The sequence below is a fragment of the Globicephala melas genome, chromosome 3 (genome assembly GCF_963455315.2).
Source record: "Globicephala melas chromosome 3, mGloMel1.2, whole genome shotgun sequence".
Lineage (NCBI taxonomy): Eukaryota > Metazoa > Chordata > Mammalia > Artiodactyla > Delphinidae > Globicephala > Globicephala melas.
In genome coordinates this window covers 135,503,682-135,530,626 of record NC_083316.1, presented here as the reverse complement: position 1 = coordinate 135,530,626, position 26,945 = coordinate 135,503,682, and the positions used below count along the sequence as shown (strand labels likewise).

The window sequence follows — 26,945 nt, the reverse complement described above, 5'->3', positions numbered from 1 at the left end:
CTAAAAGCTCAAGACCAGAGACGGGCAGACAGAGTCAGAGGGAAGGAGTAGGGAGCTTGGAGAAGCAGGAAGGTGAGAGGTGCTTCCTTCAACATACAAAGAAGGTTGTTCCAGGTAAGGGGCGTGTAGAGCAAAGTCAGAGGGGCTGCTCAATTCAAATTCTGGCTTTGCTACCTGGAAACCACCTAATCTTGGACTAGTTACTTAAACTACTCTAAGCCTAAAAATGAGACAGTAATAATGTCTACCTCACTGATGTGTTCTAACATTTTGGCTTTAGTCCCAGGGCTCTTGGGATACCTGTTAAGAACTGAATTGTGTACTCCCCGCTGCTGCCCGCCCCCTTCACCAAGTTCATATATTGAAGTCCTAACCCCCACTACTTCAGAATGTGACTGTATATGGAGATAGGGTCATTAAAGAGGTCAGCAATATAAAATGAGGTCATTAGAGTGGACCCTAATCCAATATGACTGGTGTCCTCAGAAGAAGAGGACATTTGGACACAGACAGGAACAGAGGAAAGACTGTGTGAGGACACAGGGAGAAGACAGCCATCTACAAGCCGAGGGGAGGGGCCGCAGAAGAAATCAACCCTGCTGACATCTTGATCTGACTTCTGGCTTCCAGAACAATGAGAAAACAATTTATACACACACCCAGGACTATTATTCAGCCTTGAAAGAGAAGGAAATCCGTTTGCAACCGTATGGATGAACCTGGAGGACATTATGCTAAGTGACATAAGCCAGACACAGAAGACAAATACTGTATGATCTCACTTACATATGGAATCTAAAAACATTGAACTTACAAAACCAAAGAGTAGAATGGTAGTTGCCAGGGGCTGGGAGGTGTGGGAAATGGGGAGATGTTGGTCAAAGGATACAAAGTTTCAGTTATGCGGGATGAATAAGTTCTGGAGATCTGATGTACACCATGGTGACTATAGTTAATAATACTGTATTGTATACTTGAAATTTGCTAAGAGAGTGTTCTTGCCACACACACAAAAAGGTAACATGTGAGGCGATAGATATGTTAATTAGCTTGATTGTGGTAAGCATGTCACAGTGTATGCTTATATCAAAACATCATGTTGTACACCTTAAATATATACAATTTTAACTTGTCAATTATACATCTATAAAGCTGGGGGGAAAAAAATCAAACCACAAAGTACAAACCCTTCCTGGCCCTAGGGGTAATGGTTATAAGTGTGGGTTCCAGGGTCATACTGTCTAAGTAGAAATCTTAGGTCTTCCCTTATTTACAAGTTATCTGTTGCCGCAAAGCAAAATTGGTGGTGCAAAACAGCAATAGTCCTTCATTATTATCTATCATGATGCTGGGTGTTAATTGAGCTCAGCTGGGTGGTTCTCACTCAAGGGTCACTTACATGTCTGGTGGTTGAGGCTGGCTGTTGGCCGGACCTCAGCTGGCAGGTACATCTACTGTGGCCTCTTCATGTGGCCTGGGCTTCCTCATAAAATGACAGGTGGGTTCCAAGGGCAAGCATCCCAAGAGAGAAAGACATGAGGATTGAATTATGTTACATGACTTTGGAAGTCCCACGGGGTCACTTCTGCTGCATTCTATTCAAGGAGTGAATAATTAGACTTCACCTCTTAATAAGAAGAACCTGCAGAAATATTTTAAAACCACCACATCTTCCAAAGTCTGCATCCTTAGCTTCTCCAGGCTTCAGTTTCCTCATCTATCAAGTAATGGTAAACATAGTCCCTTGTTCATAGAAATGCTATGAGAATTAAATGAGAAAATGTGTGTGTAAACCCCCTAGCACAGTGCCCGGCACATAGCAATTGCTCAGAGATAGTGCTTATTCTAGGGATTATCTCATTACTGTCCACCCAAGCCTTTGAGGTAGGCATTTGATCTCCATTTTACAGAGGGTGGGACAGAGATCCTAAGATGATATGTAACTTTCCCAACCCAAACATCTTCCCAATTCTCAATACGGGTTCCCCTCCGGGAAGGACAGGTGACATTGGAAAACAGTTACAACTGAGTTTCTGAAGGCCAGGGATAAGCAGAAAGCCTCGCCTGGAACAGTGTTCCTCAAACTACGGTTCTTGCACTGTGAAATTAAGTTAGTGAGCCACAATTGGCACTTTTAAACAAGTGACATCTAATAATACAAAACGAGAAATATCAGAGTACATTTTGTAAGGATAAATTTTATGAAACTTTTGTTCCTTATATCTGTTCCTTATATCTGTGTGCATTAGTGGTTTTCAACTGTGGGCAATTTTGTCTCCCATTTGGAGATGTCTGGAGACAATTTTAATTGTCACAACTGAAGGGGGCAGGAAATGCTACTGACATCAAGTGGGTAGAGGCCAGGGATGCCGCTAGATATCCTACAATTCTCAAGACAGCCCCCTCCCCACTCCCTAGCGATGAATTATCCAACTCAAAATTTCAACAGTGAGGAGACTGAGAAACCTTGATATCTGTGTATCTATATCTACATGTACTGAGTTGCAATGTGCAGTGTTCCATCCTGTGGGTTGCAAAGAGCGTGAGAGCCCCTAGACTAGAAGACTCCTTGTGAGTCCAGCTCCTGAATCTAGTTCTGCCACTGAGATTTGCTCACCAGGCCCTGGTAGCATCTGCCCCTACTCGGATGATCTGAACGCACTATTCATTTTCTCCCGGTTTTCTTTTATTCTCAGCTCTCCCCAGATAGGACTTCTCTCAGAAGAGTTGGAGTGTGGACATAATGTAGCTTTAGAAGAGAACCCTCTAACTCCTGTTAACCCTGGTTCAGACAAAAGCTTTTAACTTTCCTGTTGGCCAATGCTGAGACCCTAGGTTTTTCCCTGTTTCCTCACAGCAAGGATACTGACGTAACCGCTATTACTAGTTGAGCATTTCCTATATGCCCAACACTTCTCAGTTCCAAGCATTGGCTCATTTATTCCTCATAGCAACTGTGTGAAGAAGATTCTATCATGGTAGTCTTTCTAGTGTAGGAACTGAGGCTCAAGGAGGTTAAATCACTTCACTGGGACCACACAGCTGATGAAGAGCAGAGCCAGGGTTTGAACTCAGCCCTAAGGACCAGGGTGTACCGCCACTTTCCAAGCTATGTTTTGATTGGAATCTAGGCTTGACACACATCTATCTCACAGACAGATCCAGTAGGAGAGAACAAATTCTAGGTTGGGGCCAGGCAGTGTGGAGTCTTGTTCTGACTCTCCCCTTCATCAGCCATGTGACCTGGGAAAGGAACTTCTAGCGGTTCGGCTTCCTGGTCTGTCAGGTGGGGATTCCCGTACCTGCTCAGCCTGTCGTAGGAAAACTGTGCTCTGGCATCACTTTGGACATGCAACTGCTTGGGCCAGACCTTTACACACTCACCGTGTCACCTCTCACATCTCTCACCTCTTTTAGACCCCTCCTCGCCCAGGTTCTCATCTCTGACCTCTTAGAGCGTCCTGTATTCGTCAGCTTGGGCTGCCAAACAAACTCCACAGACTGGGTGGCAGACATTTCTTTCTCACAGTTCTGGGGGCTAGAAGTCCAAGATCAAGGTGCCAGCAGACCCTGTCCTTGGTGAGGACCCTGTTCCTGACTTGCAAGTGGCTGCCTTCTCACCGTGTCCTCCCATGGTGGAGAGAGGAAGCGCTGGTGTCTCTCCGTCTTCTTTTATTTTTTTTGGTATGCAGGCCTCTCACCGCTGTGGCCTCTCCCGTTGCGGAGCACAGCCTCCAGACGCGCAGGCTCAGCGGCCATGGCTTACAGGCCCAGCCCCTCTGTGGCACGTGGGATCCTCCTGGACCGGGGCATGAACCCATGTCCCCTGCATCGGCAGGCGGACTCTCAACCCTGTGCCACCAGGGAAGCCCTCTCCCTCTTCTTATAAGGGTACTGATCCCATCATGGAGGCCCTACCCTCATGACCTCAGCTAAACTAATTACCTCCCAAAGGCCCCACCTCCTAACACCATCACATGGAAGGTTAGGGCTTCAGCCTGCATCCTTTCTCCCTTGAATTCCCAAAGCCCTTTACTTACATGCCTCCAATGGCACTGACGATGTCTGTGTCCCTTCAGAATTCTTGTTTGGAGGGAATGTCCAATCTCCTCTTCCAGACTGAAATGTTCATGAGTGCAAAGGCTGCGTTTTATTTGCCTTTGTTTCTTTGGCTCCCAGATCAACAATCATTTGTAGACTAAATGAAAGAACAAACGGGGGCGTGACATACAGGTGTAAGTGGTTGCCGGATTTCAGGTGGGGTTTGGCGGAGACACAAACATGCTTTCAGCAGAAGCAGGTGGCACTATATGTGAGGGCAGTCACCAGGTTTTAGCACTTTCCTCTGCTTCCGAGCAGTTCTGGAAGCTTCTTATATAGATGCTGCTTTTCTGAATGAGGCCATCAGCAAGGGCCAATGCTGTTTATCTTACTAATCACTATGACGTTGTCTCCAAAAAGTAGCTTGTCTATGGGGATTGTGCATTAAGGAGAGAACAAAAGCGGCATCATAGATCGGCAGAGCTTAGGGGTGTCTTTGGCTCAATGCTTCTGACTGTCAGACGGTAGACAGAAGCCTAAAGAGGGTGGAGACTTAGGAGCTGGGCTATGACCAGATACCTGGCCTTTAGACTCCCATCTCCACCCAGGTGGTGTATGAAAGCACTAACAACGGAACCACAGTGGGTGTTGGGTAGGCAGGGCCCAGCTGACATTCTTCAGATGCCACTTCCTACAGGAAGCCTTCCCTGACCAGAACTGCCCCCTGCCCCAGCTCGCATCATCAAGTTAGAGGTAGGAGCCCCTGCCATGAGCTCCCCTAGCACTCTGTTCTCCTACTATGATAGCACTCCCACACTCATGGTGAGGTAACATACACTTGTTCATTCAAAAATATTCGAACACTTAACCAGGTGGCAAGCACTACTTTAGATGCTGAGGATACAATGCTGAACAAAACAGAAAAAAAATCCCCACCCTCATGGAACTTGTATTTCTAGTGTGCATGGGGAGGCAGACAAAAAAACATAAAAACAGATAAAATATAAAGCATGCTAGGCAGCAATAAGTGCTATGGAGAAAATACAAGTGGGAAAGGGCTATAGGAGGGGCTAGATGATGTGGGCAGTGAGGAGGTCAGTTTTAAATAGGACAGTCAGAGGAATCAGATGACCCCTGAGAGGTGACCCTTGAACAAAGATGCAAAGGAGGTGAGGGAGGAAGCCGTGTGGAGAGAAGGAGAGCTAGGTAGAGGGGCCAGCAAGTGCAAAGGCCCTGAGTGGGGAGCCAGGCTCCCCAGTTTGAGGAACAGCAGAGGCCAGCGTGGCTGGAGCAGAGTGGGGAAGGAGAGGGCTGAGAGGTTAGAGCAGGAATGGGACCAGATTGAACATCTGTCCCCTCCCCACCTCCCAACACCCACACTTCAGCGAACTAACTCATACACTGAGGCTCTGACTGTAGCCAAGCCAGCCAGTCCCATTGACTAAGGGAAAGCCAGCTTAGTCCCATTGATTAAGGGAGAGGTTTTCCAGGGGAAGCCAAAGAAAAACATGGCCAATGCTTGGTTGTTAAGTTTCAGAAGGCAGGTCCAGGTGTAATGTGGGAAGGCTGTGGAAGGACGCAATTTCTTCTAAGTTGATCCAGCCATGCCTTTGTATCCTGACTCTCACCCTTAGCTGGACTAAATAAAGATTCCATGGACTTGGGGGGTAAGGTGAAGACCGTACTGAAGGAATCTGCTGAGAGGAGGTGGTATAGCTAGAGGCTGCCATGTCTGTTTCCAGGGCTGGGTGGAAGTCAACCCCTAATTTGAGCTGAGGAGTGGTTGCTGTTCTACTTTTTGGCATCTGGTGAGGACCTCTTGGTGACAGCAGGCAGGAGGAGGCCTGTTCTTCATCTGGAGGAGTGATGCTCAGTACTTTGCCTAGGTCCCATGCAGCCCACTCCCAAGATCCCAGGGCACTTATCCATCACCTCCATGCCCCAAATGGAAGATGGAGCCTGACACTTGGGGTCTTACCAAGTGAGGGTGGTGGTAGACGCCCAACTCCTGTCACACACTCAAATTCCCTGGTGACCTGCCCACCTCTCATCCAGGCTGGGCTCCCTGAGGGCTAGCATGTCTCATGTGTATATTTCTCTCTGGATTTGGCTACTTCTGTATATCAAGGGAGTAAAATCTGTTGAAAAGTTTATGGGTTCCATATGTCTGTTGGGAGATTTGGGGGGCATGAATTGTAGGTGACATTTGGGCTGTTATGCTTACTTTTCTTTGGTTTTCACCAGATTCTTAAAGGAGCTTCTGGTTTAAGAAAGTTGAGAACTGCGGGAAAGGAGGATATGTAAGGTAGCCCACAGGTAATAAAAACAATGCCCAGTCTGGGCCAAGCTCTTTCATATGTTGTCTCATCCCAACCTTGTGAGGTCAGTGCTAACCACATCCCCTATTTCCACACAGGGCAATCAGCCTCAGGCCTCAATAGCTGGTTCAGACAGTGGAGCTGGGCCTTGAACCCAGGTACATGCTCAGAGCAGCCCTGTGTCCCCTCCTCCCACTACTTCGTCACGGGATGCACTATCCCTAAGACATCCAGACTTCATGGGATCCCTAAGACATCCAGACTTCTCTCACACACCTATTCTGGCTTTGTCACTCTAGAATGTTCTATAACATTATCTGATTAAATTTCACTTTTCCTTTTAGTTTGGGCTGATCATCACCTTGAGTGATATGTTTTTTCATGCTGTAAGACATAAAATTCTTTTACTCTGTCATAAACGTGTGTCTTTCTTCTTCAAGGTGGACCCTGAGTCCTAAAACCCTGATATCTGATGAATAGTACCAAATTTGTTTTGTCTTTTTACTCAGATTTTTTAAACTTCATATATCAAAGTAATGAATTAAATAACTAATACCTCTGCAAATTGCTATCACTTATTGGATGTTCTCCAGGTGACTGGCATGGTGTCATTTTTACCCTCATGATCTCATTTGATCCTCCTAATGCCCCTATGAAGTAAGTACTATTATTATCCCTATTTTACAGTTAAGGAAACTGAGGTTTAGAACCCATGGCAGGAGTGGGATTTGAGCCCAGAGCTGCAGGATTAACTACTACCCTTGCCAAGCCACTTCCTTCTTTACTTGTTGGTGTAGAGATGTATCCCTGTGCATGCCTCAGGGGTGACAAACGACCCAGCAGTATTTGGGTAGTTAGAGATGATAAAGTAGGCTGCTTTGTGGCCAGTTGTGAGGTCAGAGCAGAGAGGACATGTTCACTCCAAGGGCTCCTGAGGAACTCGAGGCCTTCCTTGGGGTAGATAGACCACAGTGAGGCAGCCTGGAGAGGTCAGCATAATGCAGGCCCTGGCTGGGGGCACATATGGAACCTAGCCCTCTACAGGGATGTGAGCCACTGCTTGGCCAACCTTCCTTCTGGAAAGAGGTAGGAGGCTGCCACTGCTTCTTTGTGCTGCCTGGGTGGCCTCCAAGCATCAGTAATGTGTGAGGTCATTGTAACTGAGCACCTCAGGAAATACCTTTGGTGACTGTGGCTTCAGATATCTGAAGTCCAAATTATAACTTGCATTTGCCCAGTGATTCGCAGTTCAGTATTTATGCCACAGTGATCTCATCGAATCCTTTGTGCTTCCTGCTAGGCTGTGAAGGTCATGTCCATTTGATAGATGGAGAAACAGATGAGAAGAGGCAGGTAAATTACCCAAGGTCACCCAGAGCCAAGACTTGAAGCCAGGTCCTACTGACTCCAAGTCCCATTCACCAGGGATTTTCAAACTTCACGCCATGGAGCCCTCAGGTGCTTGGGGCAGGTGAGGGGAAGGGGCTGAAGACATGGAGGAGGAGGCCAAGGGGGCGAGGCTCTGTCCTCTTTTCCTCACTTCACTGCAGACTGCACTTGTATCAGGATTCTGTGTCAGACTTGTTTGAAAGACTTGTGTTGTTAAGCAAATGTTTCCAGAGGACTATCCCAAACTGTTCCTTCTTCTCTGGGAATTGGGTGCAGGCTCTTCCTTCCCTAGGACTCCCTTTTCTCTACAGCAGCAAGAAGAAACCTACTTTCTGTTGGAGGATATACTCAACCCCAAGATGGCAGCACAAGGGAGGAGAAAATGTACTTCACAGGGATGTAGCAGATCCAGGTCTTAGTCCTAGGTTAGTGTGACTTGGCAAGTTATTTACCTCAGTCTCTCCATCTGTAAAGATGAGGGGATTGGCCTAGATAATTCTGAACATTGTTTTTTCAAATAACTAGTGAATCTGGGGTATCATGCTTAGTTCATAGGATCTTAAACAGAGGTGAGTCACTTGAAATTGTATGAAAATGTAATTTTTTTGTATGTGCATTTTTTTATCTGGAAGGTATATCTATAGCTTTCATTAGAGTCTCAAAGGGGTCTGTGATACAGAACATCTAGCTTCTCTGGATTTTTTCTTTATTTTTCTTTTTTTGGCAAATATGCTGGGAAATCTTACTTCTCCTTGGGGAGGGGGCTCAAGTTGTAAGAATGGTGTGAGAAAGCTATTTGCAGAAAGGAAACAAGTGTAACATATAAAGATAAGCAGAGCAAAAGATGGGAGCTAGATGAATGATAAGAGCCAGTGAGCAAGCTAACAATACTGTTTAAGCCCCTGGATCCAGCCATGCCTGATACCCCTACACTTTTCAGCTAAATGAATGACTGCCCCTCCCCCATTAAGGGATTTTCTATTTCAATCGCCTATAGAATAAATGACTGATGTGCTAATATTACTGGGAGAAGCTCTCACCATTTGAAAAATTAATGAATCTCAACTTAGAAAAAGCAAAGCAGGAAGAGAAAGGGACTGGGGTGGGGGTTTTCCTCTTAGGTTCTTTTTTTTAATTTCAGGGAAGAAAAATGCTCCCTCTTTTGTTCCCTATCCATTATTCTTTTAGCAAACTGGTGGCTTTTAGAGGCAGAAAAGACCTTAGAATCAATCTTTTTTTCTTTTGCGGTACGCGGGCCTCTCACTGCTGTGGCCTCTCCTGTTGCGGAGCACAGGCTCCGGACGCGCAGGCTCAGCGGCCACGGCTCACGGGCCCAGCCGCTCCGCGGCACGTGGGATCTTCCTGGACCGGGGCACGAACCCGTGTCTCCTGCATCGGCAGGCAGACCCCCAACCACTGCGCCACCAGGGAAGCCCCTTAGAATCAATCTTGTCATTACATAGATGGGAAACCAAGATCCAGAAGAGATGTGACCTTCTCAAGGTCACAGAGTAAATTGGTAGCAGCGCTGAGACTAGAACGGAAGTTACCTTCTTCAAGGTATGCTCCTCTTCTCTGCGTGACTTTCCTCAGTGCTTCTTTCCCAGGCAGGCTGGCCAGTTAGCCGAGCTTAGGAGGGTTCCTGTGCCCATAGGTGTTGCATTGACATATGGATCCTTATCTTGTCCAGAAAATTCTGCAGTCTGGCTCTCTTTTTCAGGTTCCATGGGCACAGGCAAATAATGCAGTGTTTGGTCAGAAGATGCTGGAGGAGGTAAGGGACCAGTCCCCTCACAGGTGACAGGCCCACCTAGGGTGCTGGCCTGGTAGCTCCAACTAGGATCGGGGTCCTGGGGATCAGGGCCAGGCCAGACATTGCCCTATGTTGCCCACAGCAGGAAGATTTGGATATGGGAACGGTCAAAAGCAGGCAGGAAGGATTTATGGGACAAGTCCAGGGCGTCACTTTCGGCCACAGGGTCAGATTTGTTTAGCCCTGAAGGGCAGGAATGGCAAAGGCAGAAACGGGGTCAAGGGGGGGCCGGCACAATCACTGCCCACAGGGCCGGCGGTAGAGACAGGGGCACACCTTAATGTGAACGAAAAGGCAACTCAAGATCTGCCTGCCACCCCGTTCACAAACTACTCAAAGCCGCACAGAAGAAATGACCTTTAATGTCCGACTTTGCTTCCAACCCCGCCAGAGTGCCACCGTTCAGTGAAGTACAGGAGGGGCTTGCGAGGTACGAAGTCACGAGACAAACAATGCCCAGGGTGCCTCCTGGGCACCCACTCGCTCTGCCCCCGCGCGGGCGGCCACACACACGCACACACGCAGACCACACGTACACCGCACAGACACACGTGCACCCACGGTTAAATACATGTACAGAAGAAATCGTTTAGATATATACACAGAGAGAGAGACGGAAATCCCGGCTGGCGTCGGGTCTCCCAGGCTCTCAGCATGCTCGGCCCAGCTCTCCGCGCTGTACCTGGCACCCATGCCCCTGCCAGAAAAGCAGCTGCCCCTCTCCCCGCCCCCCTCCCCCCGCTTCCCCGTGGGGCCCGTGTCTACCGGGCGCCGACGCTCCCTTCCCCCCCTCCGCCCGCCCGCCCCCCACGATGATTGGCTCCCCAGGGAAAGGAAGCGGTGCGCGGGGCCCTAAAACTGCCCGGGCGCCAGGGGCATGTTGCTTTTGAAGCCGGGCTGCCCGTTGGCCACGTCGGCTGCGGCCTCGTGGCCCCCGTGGCTGGCGTCTCCGTCGGTCCCGGGGCTCTCGTGCTCCGTCAGCAGCTTGAAGGTGAAGAGCGGGCTCGAGTCGTGGCGGCCGCGGCGGCCCGGGGGCTCGGGCGCGGGCAGGCTCAGGAGGGTGCCAGGCGCCTTCCACTCCGGGAAGGCGCACAGCTCGACGGGCGGCGGCGCGCCGCGGCCCAGGTAGCCGGGGCTCGGCGAGGCCGAGGGTAGGGTCCGCTGGCTGCCGCTCAGGCAGCTGCCGCTGTCATCCAGCGAGTCCTTGCGCGACTGCGACCGCTCCAGCGAGCCGCCGCGCGTCCACGGCCGGTAGGTGTAGGCGCAGCCGCCCAAGAGGCGGCGACGGCGGCGGCGGCGGCCGCCGCGGCACTGGCACCCGAGGATGCGCACGAAGGCGCGCTTGAACTCCTTGCTGGAGCACGGGTAGATGATGGGGTTGAGGCAGCTGTTGAAATAGCCCAGCCAGAACACCACCTTGAACACGGCGTCGGGGGGCTTCAGGGTGGAGAACAGGGAGCCTGCAGGGGGAAGGGGTGGGGTGGGTATGGGCAGAAAGACAGACAGCAGTTGGTGAGTAGTCAGACCCCTCTCTTCGATGTGATCGGCCCAAACATTGTCAACCTGTGGCATTCCTGCCTCCAGGCCTTTGCCCAGGCCAGTTCCTCTATCTGGAATACTGCCCTTTACATCTCAAAATAAATGACTCCTACATTCTTTTTTCAGGCCAATCTCCATCACTTAACCTTTGCCCATAAAATCTTTTCTGATCTAGCTAAAACAGCATTCAAACTCCCGTTATCTCTAGATTTCCTAGGGCAGTGCTTACCACTTTCTACTCAAATGATAATAATAATCACCCACAATGGTACAGCTCTTGGGTCTGAGGCACTGTACTGGCGCTTTACCTGTATTATTTTATCCTTCACAAAATGCCATGAAGTATTTCCATGGCAAATATGAGATGTATTAAAGACCTAAAGGTGAAAGGTAAACCTTTATAAGGTAAAAGAAGACAAGGTAAAGGATGATCTTATTGATGGAGAGGTGAAGAAAAACAGCTTAACACTTCAAAAAGATAAAATATGGGGCAAGAATGGGAGAAGATTATTTACAATGTCTAAGACAGTCAAGGGATTGATATTTAGAATATATAAGGACTCCTGAAAGTCAACAAGAAAAAGACAGCATTCCTAGTAGATAGTGGGCAAAGAAAAGGAACAGGCAATTTACAAAATAGGAAACCCGAGGTCTAATGAGCATATGCCAAGATGCTCAAACTATTAGGCAGTCAAATAAAGTGAAAACCACAGAGTGATAGAACATCTGTTAGGTTGGCAAAAATTAGAAAACTCGATAGTGCCAAGTACAGACAAGGGTGTGGAGACATGGGAAGTCTCCTGCTGGTGGAGGCAGAGGCTGTGAAGACCTTCTGATCCCATTAGGAATATAGATACCTCCTGACCCAGCAATTCTGCTCCAGGGTAGAGCTCTCAAAGAATTTTCACACAGGTCCATCGGGGGCCATGTACAACTATGCTCAGGGTGGTGTTTATGGTGACAGAGAGTTGGAAAACACCTGGGTGCCCCTCACTGGGAATTATGGAAAGGTAGAGTGGAGTACATGCATAGCACAGCAATTATGCAGTACTTAGAAGTCCTGGATGACATGTCCAAAAAACAATATGGAAAGATCTTAAATACATTGTTCTTTGTGAAAAAAGTAGGAAACAATGAGATTTATAGCATAATATCTTTTGTTATAAGATACAACCAACCACACACATTTTCAAAAACATTTTCAAGTTAAAAAATATTATACATATCAAATACAAAATGGGTGCCTAAGGGTGAGGCAGAGGGAAAGGGGAATAAGGGATGGGAATAAAAGGAAATAAATCAATAAAGTAAGAGAGAGGCCTGGCTTAGATCGATGACAATGAGGTGCTAAGAATTGGGAAACATGATTAACTCATCCCTGTGAATTTGAGGTCCCAAAGCATTTAATGGCAATATTAAGTCAAAAACAATTCCATTTTAAATGCAAGGCAGTTGAGACTTGGAGAGGTTAGATGACTTGCCCCAGGCCACGTAGCATGTTTGTAATATAGCTGGGATTTAAACTCAATTCTGTTTGACTATGAAACGTGATTTTTTGTTTTTGTTTTTAATGCTATTAATCATACCCTCTGTGGAAAAATGAGAAACTATTAAAAAGCAAAAAGGAAAGAAAAAATATTTTAAAAGCACACATACCCATAATGCAGAGACATCACATTTTGGTACATAAACTTTCAGATTTTTTTCCTGTTGTATATATGTATGTAAATGCTTTAAAAAATGCAAATATACTTTACAGAACATTTCGTAACTTCAAACCATGTCCCTAAGCCAGCCACTCCACCTGCAGTACAGTGACTTTTGTATTCCTGTCTTATCTCCTCTGTTACACTGTGAGCTTCCTGAGGGCCTGGTCTTTGGGATCACCTTTGAATCCATTTGTTGAAGGAAGAACATCTGAATGGGAGAAATCTTAGCAAATCATGAAGTCCAACCTCCTCGCTTGGCAGATGGAGACACCGAGACCCAGAAAGTGGCTGCAGATCCCACAGTTGTGGCATAGATGCCATAAGAATCCCTATTTTGTATTGCCCTTGAGTTTCCCCCCTGTAGCACTTGCCCTTCTTGATTATTTGAGCTTCGGCTTGTCGTTACAGGGAGCCTCCAACTTCTCTGCTTGGCAATGCAGGGGTGGTGGCTGGGGGGAGATGGCCAGAGTTCCTGGTGTGGGGTTAAACCAAAGAGGGGTTAACTTGGAAAGAAGGTTATCCATAATCCGGGTAAGTGCTAACTATACATAAAGTATGCTGACTCTTCTCAACTGTGGGTTAGCTCTAGGTGGGAGCCAATGAGGGCGCCACCTCGTGGTCTGATTTGTGACAAGGCTTGCACCATTAGGTTTTTGTCCCACTGTCCCAGATTCTCCTTTGGAATAAGACACTGGACAGAAGGCCCCAGTGGAAATGCAAATATGACGTGTGAACACCTAGTACCCATGATGGGGTGAGTTGTTTCTGCCCAGGGGGATGGTCTTGTTTCTGTCACTGAGTCTAAAGGGCATAGTTAAACTGGTCTTGACAAAAATGGGAAACTGGAGAATAAATTTGGGGAAGTGGAGAGAGGGAGGTAACACTTGGAAACCTTGTGAATCGCCCTGGACGGTAAATGCTGGTGAGCATGTGCACAGGTAGGCACACCACCCATGAGGACATGTTAAGGCCTGGGATAGAGGCTGGGGAGGCACAGACAGCTGTGGCAAAGGTGGGCAGGATCCAGAGCAGGAAAGCATACTTGCTGAAGACAAACTTGTAACTCTGCTTGTCAATCCTGTTGAAGATGTTAGTAAAATGGTCAATAAATGGCTTAACAGGTGTGTATCCTGAGGGACCAGCTTTTAAAGGATACACAAATAACAATAGTGCTAATAGCTAATATCAGAACCGTCAATCACATTGTGTGTGCTCTTGTACACATCTTACACTAAATCCTTTACACCATTTGCCCATTTAATGATCACAGTAATCCCTAGATGAAGGGACTATAGTTGGTCCTATTTTTTTTAAAAATATTGACATATGTCGTGAATTTTTAAATTTATTTATTTATTTATTTATGGCTGTGTTGGGTCTTCGTTTCTGTGCGAGGGCTTTCTCTAGTTGCGGCAAGCGGGGGCCACTCTTCGTCGCGGTGCGCAGGCGTCTCACTATTGCGGCCTCTCTTGTTGCGGAGCACAGGCTCCAGACGCGCAGGCTCAGTAATTGTGGCTCACGGGCCCAGTTGCTCCGTGGCATGTGGGATCTTCCCAGACCAGGGCTCGATCCCGTGTCCCCTGCATCGGCAGGCAGATTCTCAACCACTGTGTCACCAGGGAAGCCCCCAGTTGGTCCTATTTTATGGATCAGGACACCAGCATATAAGAGTCGTAGCTTTTTACATTTTTATACATTCATTCATTCATTTGTTCATTCATTCATTCCACAAATACGGAGCTCTGCTAAGTGCCAGGCATGAGGCCAACCTGTGGGGATACAGACAAACAGGGGGGTGGGCTCTGCCCTGTGGCAGTCCACAGGCTTGTGGGAAGGCTGATGCATTCACAGTTCATTGCCACAGAACACACATGGCTTTATGATAGGGGCATAAATATCATTCTGTACCCCTGTGCCATTTCTTTCTAGGTTCTTCTTCACCTCCATCACAACGGAAGCACCTTGTCAGGGATAAAGACAGTCTGGATCTTTGTCTTTATTTTCTTACAAAGCACTCTCCAAGGACCATGGGGCTGAGATGTGCTCAGCCAAAGGGAAGGGGGTGATGCTGACTTTTCTCATGGCATTTACTTACAGCCACAATTTGAGTTTGGGCTCCCCGAGTTACTTGTTCCTCTGAGAAGAAGGTCATTCTTTGCCTTCAGCCGCTTTAGGCAATGTGGCCTGGTGACTTGAGCTCAGAGTTTGGGATTACAGAAGCCTGGTTTTGCATCCTTTTGGTGTATTGGCTGTTTGACTTTTGAAAAGTTAATTGGCTCTCTCAGGCTAAATTTTCTTATCCATAAATTGGGGATAACATCTGCTTCATAGGGTTATTCTGAATACATGAAAATATCCATGTAAACATACGTGACACAGGGTCTGGCACCTTGAAAATTCATAAATGGTGGCCATTTTCCAAATATACTGTATATCCTGGCCCATTCATTGCCCTCTTCCAGGAACTCTGCTCTGATTAACCCTACCCGACTCAGACTGAATTCTTCATTCTGTACCCCACAGAACATATACAATCAGACCTTATTCTGTTATTTTATTGTTTGTCTGTTAATTAAGCCATCTCCGGGCTGGCTGAGTCCTTGTTTACCACCCAGACTGTAAACTCCTTCTGGGCAGAAACCATATCTTTATTTCTTTTCCTTTCCAGATTTGTATGTTTTTATTACAAAAGTGACACAATGGAGAATGAATAGGGGGAGCACAGAGAATTTTTAGGGGAGTGAAACTACTCGGTATGATGCTATATTGGTGGATATATGTCATTATACCTTTGTCAAAACCCATAAAATGTACAATACCAAGAGTGATCCCTAATGTAAACTGTGGACTTTCGGTGATTATATGTCAGTATGGGTTCATCACAGTACCTTCCTGTCAATTTGAATGTGAACCTAAAACTGCTCTAAAAAATAAAGTCTATTGGGCTTCCCTGGTGGCACAGTGGTTGAGAGTCCGCCTGCCGATGCAGGGGACACGGGTTTGTGCCCCGGTCCGGGAAGATCTCACATGCCGTGGAGCGGCTAGGCCCGTGAGCCATGGCTGCTGGGCCTGCACGTCCGGAGCCTGTGCTCTGCAACGGGAGAGGCCATAACAGTGAGAGGCTCGCGTACCGCAAAAAACTAAAAAAATAAAAATCAATAAAGTCTATTAAAAAAAAACCTCACTGACCCTTAAAAAACTAAAAATAGAGTTACCTTATGATCCAGCAATCCCACTCCTGGGCATATATCCAGAAAAGATGAAAACTATAATTCAAAAAGATACATGCACTCCAATGTTCATAGCGGCACTATTTATAATAGCCAAGACATGGAAGCAACTAAGTGTCCATCAACAGATGAATGGATAAAGAAAATGTGGTGTGTGTGTGTATACACACACACACACACACACACACACACACACACTGGAATATTACTCAGCCATAAAACAAAATGAATGCCATTTGCAGCAACATGGATGGACCTAGAGATTATCACACTAAGTAAGTCAGAAAGAGAAAGACAAATACCATGTGGTATCACTTATATGTGGAATCTAAAATGTGGCACAAATGAACTTATTTACAAAACAAAAACAGACTCACAGACATAGAAAACAAACTTATGGTTACCAAAGGGGAAGTGGGGGAGGGATAAATTGGGCGTAGGGGATTAACAGATGCATACCACCATATATAAAATAGATAAACAATAAGGATTTACTATATAGCACAGGAAAGTATATTCAATATCTTGTAATAAACTATAATGGAATAGAATTGAAAAAAAGAATATATATATATCCGAATCACTTTGTTGTACACCTGAAACGCAATATTGTAAATCAACTATACTTCAACTAAAAAACCCCTCACTTACACCTGCTAAATTAAAAAATTACACATTACAAAAAATCTATATAATATAGAGTGAAAATCCTTTCTTCATTTAAGTGGACAGGACCAGAGTTAACAGTTTTGTTTTTATTCTTTCAGACGGATCTTTTTTAATGGGGTCATACACATACCTTTCCCCAAATTTCTTTCTTCACTTAGAATGCATAAAAGATATTTCCCCATGTCACAGCATTACATTCTGTCCTCTGGATATATAGTAGTAGTTCACTAAACTCTTTCCTGATGATAGTCAAGTAGGTGATTTCCAATTTTTGGCTATCGCAAACTGCAGTAATGACAAGCCTCATGCATTTTGCTTTTCGCACGTTTGAGTGTTTCTGCAGGCTAACCTCCTTCACGAGCAATCACTGGGTCAATTCCACATTTAAGTCCCGACAGCTAGCCAAATTGCCTCCTGAACTGGTCGTACCAATTTACCCTCCTCCCATCGACTGTGTATGAATGTGATATTTTCCCTACACCTCCACAACTCTGGGTGTGGTCAGTTCTTAATCCTCATGTGTTTGGAAGCTGAATAATGACCTCACCTACCCTCTTGTTCCATTTGCATTCTACTTTGCTTCGTCCTCCTACAGACCCCGGCATGACTCTCGCACCCTGAGCAAGCCCTCAGTGACTTCTGACAACGACTGCCCTTTTCTCGTTAGATTCCGATTCCTGGGACAGAATCCTGGTTCTCTCACCAGACACATGACCCTGGGCAAGTTTCATACTATACCTAAGCTTCAGTTTCCTCATCAGTAAAATGGAGCTAATAAGAATACCACCTTCCCTGGGTTGTTGTGAGGATTAAACATGGTAAAAACATGTAAAGTTCTTACTAGCTTGTTGGGTACCAGGTTCCTGCCACCTCAATCAACTCTGCATTAATGCTTATTAACCAAATAATAATTATTCCTGTAAACTACTCATTGGGCTGGAAATCTAATTACAGGAAACCTGTTTGATAACTTGATGTATCATTTTGGGTAAGTTGCTTTCCCTTTCCGGGCCTCAGTTTCCCTCCTTTAAAAAAATGTATTTTTTTATTTTACTGAACTAGAGTTGACGGACAATATTATGTTAGTTTCAGGTGCACTACATAATAATTTGACATGGTTTCCCTCCTTTAGTTGAGTGGTTTGATCTGAGTCCCGTCCAGCCTTAACATTCAGAGTCTCCACGAGGCCAGAGCTAGAAGCCCTGCCAATCTCCAGACCCACCACAGAGGGGCAGTGCGGGTCAGGGACTGGACTGCCAGCTGCCTTGGATTCCACACGTATGTTGGACCCTTCCCTCCTCCCTCACCTGCCAGCAGCACAGCAGCCACGTGGATTAGTGGCCCTGTTTGCTACGCCAGCCTGCCCTGGGGGGGAAGCCAAGAAGCCCTCGTTAATTAGGGAAGGTGCTGAGGCCCTTGGGGCGTGAAAGCGGATTGGTGACAGGGATCTTTTTCTCTGGGCACCCAAACAGACCTTTGGGGGCCAATGAAGCTGCCAGGAGAGGAAGCAAATACCAATGGGAAATGTGGGTTCCTGGAAGCCTGCTCTCTCTGCTGGAAGCCAGGGCTATGCCTGCTCTTTGCCAGGGCCACTGACTTGCAGTGCATGTCCCTGAGCCTGTCTCCACTTCTCTTGCTCATGAAATGGTCCCACGCTCTTTGCCCTGTGTCTTAGCATCATGGCTTGGCAGGACTCCGAAACCTTCTTCCTTAACAGAAGGTCAGTCAGGGTGAGTAACTTGCTCAAGGTCACTCAGCTGGTGAATGGCAGAACGATGGCCAGAACCTCTTCAAATGTCCTTCAATTGATCCAACAGAGATTTATCGAGACAATGGAGTCCAGTGGTTAAGGACCTGTTCAGACATCACAGGCAGGTACAGCTGGGTTCAAGTGCTGACCCTGACTTCCCAGATGAGTGAACTTGGGGAAACTACTGGAGCTCTGTTTCCCAGAAAGTGGGGATGGTGATAATTCTTTTCTGCATGGATGAGTTGAGCTTAGGCTTGGTAAGTGCCTGGCATGTTGAAAGCACGCAAAGCTGTACTCAAAGTACAGTTTGACTGCTTCAAACACAACTACTGTTACTATTGCCAACACTGCTATCACTGCCAGTACTACTGCCAAGAAGATGAGGCAGGTGGCAAACAGGATCTCCCGTGCAGACCAGGCCTCGGAACTCTCACCCTGCTGCTCTTTCCAATACAGGCCCAGGAATGGGACTCCAGGTAGTTCTGGAACTTGATGAAATTGTACGTGATGTTCATGCATTTTTCTGGGGGAGAATCCATAGCTGTCATCATGGGCTTGGGTCAGCAAACCTGAAAGGGTTAAGCCTCAAGTCTAGGCTAGACCCATCTCAAGTCTAGGGCTTCCTAAGCATCAGTCATTCTACCACCCGGACCACCCGTTACTTAATGCTTTTCTTTAAATCAACTCACTTTTGGTATCTAAGCTAAATTTTTTTTAAAAAAGGAAGATTTCTATCATCATTTAAAAACGTGCATCATTTGCTATAAACAGAATGCAATGGTAGAGAAAAATAAGATGAAAACTAAACAATATTAGTACCTCTGGATGCCTCCACACAGTAGTGGGTCTGAGCCTGCTCCCTTTTTCAGAAAGGGAGATTAGCTGGGGTTGAGGGGTGTTGAAGACTTGCTGGCCCTAAACTGAGAGGAATTCATTCCTCTTTGAGGACCCGAAGGATTGAAAGAGAAGTGAACAGGGAATATTTTCTCACTGGAGAACCCAGCCCCTGGCACACAGTAGTGCTAAATAAATATCTGTTCACCGACCGACCGATTGAATACGTGACTCAGAGTTTTTTGTGCCATCTCTAGCTGTCACTTCAAGCTATCTTGCACACCACTCAGATCTGTAGTCATTTTGAGTAGCATTATGGGTGCAGCCCTGGGAAACCACTTGCGGGAGGCCACATGGCTCCACTCGGTTGCCTCTTGCTAGCCTCTTACTGAGGTTTTTTAAACAGGTCAAATGAGACAACACCTCTGAAAGGGCTTGGAGGGGTTGAAAGCTGCACACCTGGATGGGGTGAGCAGGAGGCAGAACTTGAGAGCGGAGGGATGAGGCAGCAAGCAGATGGTGCAGTGAGCCCACTCACATCACTTGGGCTTTGCATGCCTGAGGGCGACTTAGAGGCATGGTGAAGTGCAAGGATCAAAAGCTAAAGTGGGGACTTCCCTGGTGGCACAGTGGTGAAGAATCTGCCTGTCAATGCAGGGGACACAGGATTGCGCCCTGGTCCCGGAAGATCCCACGTGCCGCGGAGCAACGGAGCCCGTGCGCCACCACTACTGAGCCTGAGCCCTAGAGCCCACGAGCCACAACTACTGAAGCCCGTGCTCTGCAACGAGAAGCCACCGCAATGAGAAGCCCGCGCACCACAAGGAAGAGTAGCCCCCGCTCATCGCAACTAGAGAAAGCGCACACAGCAATGAAGACCCAACGCAGCCAAAAACAAATAAATAAAATAAATATATTTTTGAAAAAAAGCTAAAGCGGAGCAGGACCAGCACAAGGAGAGGGACTTCTTGGCTGGACCATGGTCCCAATGGGTCACCTTAAGGTGCTATTTAACAGATCTGAACAGTGAACCTCCCTCCACTCTTCAAAACCCCAAGGTTTGTTTGTGGAATAGTAGCTACTATTTAACAAGCTCTTATCCTGTGTCAGCCACTGGCCAAATGCCTAAACATCTTTACGCCCATTACTCCTTCAACCTGTCTGTTCCCAAGGCAGCCCAGCATGACTGCGCCTGGCACGGCTCTAGGGGGCGCCATTTCGCACTGCAGTCTATAGCGTTCCTGGTGACTGGGTCCAACCTGCCGCGCCCGCTGGAGGCCACAACTATTACACTTGGGGGAATGGAAGGCAAGTTGCTCCAGGTCACAGACCTAGTGGGGGATAGAGTTTGAACATGAGTCCAGGAAGCCCTAACAGAAGCTGTCAATCACTTCCAATACAGTTCATGGGGAAACAAAATACACATGTTGGTGTGTATAAAAGGACAGGAAGAATATACATGAAAGGAGACATCAACCATGTATATCTTTGGGTGGTGAAATTATGCATGAATTTTCCCTCTCTGGGCTTTTTGGTGTTTTCCAACATTTTCTCCATAAACACGAATTAGTTTTGTAATTGGGAAAAATCCAATGAATATTATTTAAAAAAATGAAAAATGAATCAAAAGATACTGTGTTTATGGGGTCCTAGTTATATGTCAGCCAAGTATCTTATGTTCTATTTCATTTAATCCCCCTGACAGTTCTATGAGCAAAGTGGGATTATCCCTACTTTACAGATGAAGAAATGGACCTGCAGCTAGAAGGCAACACTTGCGCAAGGTCCTCCACAGGTAAGAGAGAGAGAGAGGTTGGAAATGAGATTTTTTGTTGTTAAGCCCAGCAGCCTCCTCTGTTAGTTCCTGATGTGCCTGTCGGTTCCCTGATGTGCCTTATCCTCTTACTATAGGGCTCTTTAATATTCCTTCATTAAATACCGGTTGAAGGAATGACCAGTGGGTGGGCTTGGAGACTGCAGCAAGGCATAGAGGGATGTAAAGCATCATTTATCTGGTCCCCCCAGGGCTGGGTGGTTTGTAACATCCCTCTGAGCTCTGACATTCTGGGTCTGTAGGATTATAAATTTGATTTGACTTATTTCACAGTCAGCATCACACAAGCAGACATCTCAAGGGAGCCAGTGGGTGGTGAAACCATTTCGATCAGCTTGTAAATAGAGTGGAGCTCCCTTTCAATGTGGCTGTTATTAGGAGCACTTGGCTACACCTTTAGCCAAGCCAAGTCTCCCCAGTGGAAACAGTCTGGTCCAAAAAAAATTCAAAAATTGAAAACACTAGTTGCTAATTCTTTCAGCACTGGCTTTGTGAAGGAAGTTTCCTTGGATTTGGAAATTCCCTTCGAGGTTTTTCCATTTTCATTTGCTGCTTAACCCTGGAATGAGATCACAAAATTGTCTAACAAATACAATATCCTTGGGGCCAAAGAGACACATGTTAAAGTTTACAGCAAATACTGAAAACAATAATAATCACCAGAGCTACCATTTATAATGAACTAGGAACCAGTTATTAGGCACTATGTTTATAAACATTCTCTCATACAATCCTTCCAGAACCTTGTTATTAATATATCTCATTTTACGGATGAGAAAACTGAGGTTTAAGACATTAATGAAGTCACATGTCTAGTAAATGGCAGAGTTAGGATTAAAGTCTAACTCTGAAGTCTACTCACTGGTTCTTACTCATTGTTTAATAATAAGAAAAAGAAGCTACTATTCACTTCCTTAAGCACCAGGCAATTTCTCCCTCAACTGGGAACAATCTTTCTCTTCACCAAATTGTCAGAGTATTTTATCTGAGGCTAAAATATGGCATTTATTACTTTCTATATTGAATTACAGTTGCTTAGGGCTATGCCACATCTCCTCAGATTAGACTGTGAGCTTCTAGAAAAAAGAGTTCATGTCTGATTCTTCTCTTTCTGCTCAGGGCCTAGCACAGTGCCTGACACAGGACAGGCACTCAGCCAACATGTGTTACAAGAATAATATTAGTAATAAAAATGACAAAACCAAAAATACGTTAGCCTCTGGCTACTCAAAGTGAGGTTCATGGGTAAACAGCATCAAAATCACCGGAGTGCTTGTTAGAAATGCAGAATCTCAGTGATCCAGTGAATCAGAAGCTGCTTTTTAACAAGATCCTGAGGTGAGAAGCATTGCCTTAGTCCACATTATAATTTTATTGTAAAAATTGTTTTCCTGGGTGTCTTGGGCTTCATGATGGGCAAAGGCTGGGTTCCGAACCACCTCACCATGGGATTGACTTGCTTGTCCCAAACCCTCCAGTGGCTCCTGTAGGTTATAGGATAAAGTTCAAACTGCTTCGGCTGGAATTGAAGACCTGCTCAACTTGGCTGCAACGGACTGATTCTTCACAACACGAGTTGACCTTTCCGGCTCCTTTCCCTGTATCTACTCTGTCCACTGGTCTGAGATGCCCATTCCTTTCCCCTCCTCCTCTCCATCCCTTCCAGGCCTGGCTCAGATTCCTCCTTGTCATAACCACAGCCCATGATGCAGAGCTTCCTGTGAAGTGTGAAAGCAGAAGGAAGGAGTGAGCAGGCTGTGAAGACCTGCTCAGATCCAGGTAACCCGACACACCTTAGCTAATTTCACTCCCACAATAAGGCATGAGGGAGAACTGGGTTCTGTAATTCTCAATTTTCAATTTACAGATGAGGAAATAAAGTCTTCAAGTGTATGGAACTCACCCGATGTTACACAGCTATTAAATGGTAGAGCTGGTATACAAACCCAAATCTGCCTGGTCTCAAAGCTGGGCAGTTTTCACAACAGATGATACTGCCTCTCAACTCTTAGAATAGTTCTGGTTGGGGGAAGGCTAGAATTATTTACTTCTTATTTATAATGGTCTTTCTATATATTTTATATGGTCATTAAAACACAGAAGCCAAGAATTTTGTGGCACTCTACCTCGATGGTTCTTAACCTGAAAATGCTGGTTATGCAAATAATTTAGCATCATATAATTTCAGGGGCTCACAGACTCACTGAATCTCATCCATGGGTACCCAGGAGGTGCACAGTCACCAGATTACGAGTCTTCTGCTATTCTCTCCACAGAATTCTATCACAACAGCTGTTGAACTTATTTATTTAAGAGTCTGTCTCCCTTGTTTACAAGCTCCTCAAGGCCAGGGTCAACCTTACTTTTCCTGTTTCTCTAGCACCAAACACAGAGCTTGGGTTATAGTGAATGTGTAAAACTATTTGTTGAGCACATAACCTCCTCTTCATGTGCCTGGCTCAGTATCTGGTTCATAGTAGGTGCTAGGTAAATGGTTGTGGAGTGATTCTCTTGCTTATAATGTGCTTCCTTCCTCTTCTTTATATAAATGGTAACCACAGGCCAATGCCCAGTCAGTTTTCATCTTCTTCCTGAAATCTTTCCTGACTGCTCCAGGCTTCTTCTCCTATATTTCCCAACAAAACAAAGGCCATACCACATGGATTCATATGGAATGTCATTCTTTAGAGATGTGCCACTTGTCTCTCTAGGCAGCATCAAAGCTCTTTGAAGACGGAGTCTGTGTTCTGTACTTCTAGCACAGGACTGGGCATGGGGTCCGTGCCATCAGTTGCCTGCTGGTTACTTGATGGACCCATCATTCCAACTTCAAAGAGGGAAGCGACCTCTTGGCTTAGGCCCAGAGTTGGGAGCAGATGGGATGGAGGAGTTTCTGCAGCACTTAAGGGTCTATCTTTGATGCCAAACTGAGTGTGTTCCATGCTTTGACCTCAATGGCAATTTCCCCATAGAACCCTTTTAAAACTGAGTGTTGGGGGGAACATATGTGAAGGAAGCGATACAACTTTATGAAGAGGCATAAAAAGAAGACATGTATAAATGGAGAGACATAGCTTGCTTTAGTATAGAAAGTCTCCAAGAAAACTTCAGTTCTCCCCAAATTCATCTGGAAATTCAAGATAATCTCATTAGAATACCACCAGGTTTTTTTCGGGGGGGGGGTGGTACACAGGGGAACCTAAATGATCCCAAACTAAATATATGGAAGAATATAGATTATAGAAGAATAACCATGAAAAAATAGCCAGGTCAATTAAAATAAATAAAGAGGAATGGTGGGAGTGGTGTGGGAAGATGGGGAAACTTACCCATACGGAGAGTAAAACCTATCATAAAATCATATCATACCATAAAAGTAATTTAAAAGTACCAGGGCAGGAGGTGCAAGAAAATGCAGATAGATCAATGAAATTATCCAGTTTATAAACAGAACCAAATATCCATGAGAATTTTATATGCCATTTCAATGCCTGTGGGGAAAAAACAGATTATTCTCTAAGTGGTGTTAGGACAAGAGTCTCTAGCTATTTAGAAACAAATGAAGGCAGATCTCTACTTTCTTACATTAAAATAAACCCAGATGGATCTAAGATTTTAAATATTAAAAGATTATTAAGATATAAGAAGATGGAAGTGAATTTTTTTATGATTTTGAAATAGGAAGGATCTTTTTAAGCATGACAGAAGTTCAGGATCCATAAAGAAAAGTATTGCTGCGTTTGCATAGACAATTCTATAAGGTCATAAACTTTGAAAACAAACTTATCAGAATTGAGAGAAGCATCTGTAAATTAAAGGACAGTAAAAGGAATATTTCTAATACACAAAACTCTCTTTCAAATCAAGAAGACAAAGCAACTCAATAGAAAACAAAGCAAATCATATGGATGAGGAAATAACAAGAATAAGTACAATGGACAGCCAGTGAATTAATGAAAACCTCATGAAATCATTTACAAAGCAAATAATGTGAATTAAAAAGCAGCAAAATATTTCAGGTCTATTAGTTTGGCAAAAGTATGAGAAAACAGACATTTGCATGCATTCTGTGTGGGGCTACAGATTTTGGGTGGAAAACTGGTGTTATCTGATACAATTGAAATGAGCATAACTTTAGCTTTTGATGTAAGTACTCAACATCCAGGAATTTATCCTACATAAGTACTCTTAAAAGGGAGCAAAGATAAAAGTACAGGAAACTGCAGTGATGTCCCCCCCAAATGGGAAATAACCTAAATTCCAGCCATAGGGGATTATGAAATAAACCACGTAGCATCCACGCATTGAAAAACCATACATCTATTAAAATGGTAAGCTAGGTCTACATGGAATGAGGCCCATGCCAGAGTTAAGTAGAAAAAATCAAATTTCAGGAGAGAATGTCTAATATCTGATTTTTATAAAAAACATTTTTTGTGTGTGTGCGCGTGTGTGTGTGTTCATAGAAAAAAATCTGGGTGAATGTGAAAAAAACTGTTCATAATGGTTATCTCTGGAGGATGGCTGTATGGGAAGATTTTCACTTTTTATTTAAAATTCTTTTTGCAATGAACAATCATTGCTTTTGTAATTAGAGGGAAACAGGGAGAGAGGCAGGCAGGAAAATGAGAGAGAGAGAGAAAGAGACAGAGAGAGTTGTTGAGAATACAGGGGGAAAGACCCAGCCTAGGGCTAGAAGCTGGCCGACCTTTATTCAGGGTCAGCACAGTTCTGGGCCTCGTTTCCTCATGTATGAAACAAGGGGGTTGCATTAGCTACCGGGGCTCCCTGCTTCTTGGATTGTCAGCTGTGTTCACTCCATTGCAGAGGTGGAACAGATATGAGGGGAAAAGTTACAGATAAACCTGTGGCCAGAGTGTCTTTGAGCCTATAACAAAAAGGCTGTGCAATACTGGATGCTGCCCTCAGAGGGAGCAGATGACCCTGCTGCTTGGCTGAGAAGCTCGGTACCTTGGGATGAAAGGCTCCAGAGAGAACAGGGACAGTTACTGGCTTTGGGGAATCAGGTGGTAAAACGCTGAGATTGGACCACTTAAGCCATTAGGCACCGTGCAACGCCTTTCATCCCTTCTCTCAGCAGCTGTCCACTGACTCCCCTGCCTTCCTCTTTCTGACTCATCCTTCTGATCTGTCCTTTGGCTGGTGGTAATCCAAACTTTTTCCTATAACCACTGGCTTGCCAGGTTCAGGTTGGGACCCCTGCACAGCTCTGCATCTCCTCTCCACTTGTCAGGCCTGGTCTGCGATGCACTCCTCCTCTGGGGGCCACACCTGGGCGTCATGCCTGCCTTGTCATCTGCAGCCCTTAGAGTGAATGATGCCAGCCTGCTGTCTCTAGGGCGTCTTGTCTTCTCACCAGAGCCCTTGCCTGCCTTTCTTTATCCCGAGGGCCAGGCACATCGCTGGTGTCATGAATATTGTATGATGAAAATGATTAGTCTTTGCCACTGCATATGTGCCGCTGTCCAGATTTTAGCAAAGCAGGGCCTTCTCCTGCTTCTCAGTCCAGGTCCACAGACATGCCATAAAATGACCCTGAAATTGCTGCCCTTTCTCATAGCTCAAAGGCTCCTCATTGCTAGGAAATTTGCAGATGCAAGTGCCCGAGGGACAATTTACTGCTCAACTCAGAGATGGCCTACAGGACAGAGAGCTGGCTGGGCTTGCTGCAGCCATGGGAGAATGTTTTCTGAGAGTTTCCCTGAAGGGACAAGATGTAATTCAGTATTTACTGCCTATGCTGTTTATATATGTGTAGCCCAGACATCAGCTGGGGGCCTTTCCACCCCTTGAAAGCT

The 26,945-nt window shown here is 45.7% G+C and overlaps 1 protein-coding gene across 1 annotated transcript in view; it reads right to left on the bottom strand.

Annotated features, from left to right (window-relative positions):
- Positions 1-10,372: 10,372 nt before the first annotated feature.
- Positions 10,373-26,945, bottom strand: part of ADRA1B (adrenoceptor alpha 1B) — a 60,256-nt gene continuing 43,683 nt past the window's right edge. Inside the window, exon 2 of the mRNA XM_030841250.2 lies at positions 10,373-11,021. Within this exon, the coding sequence (XP_030697110.2) occupies positions 10,414-11,021 (608 nt within the window). The 3' untranslated portion in view covers positions 10,373-10,413. The remainder of the gene's footprint in view (positions 11,022-26,945) is intronic.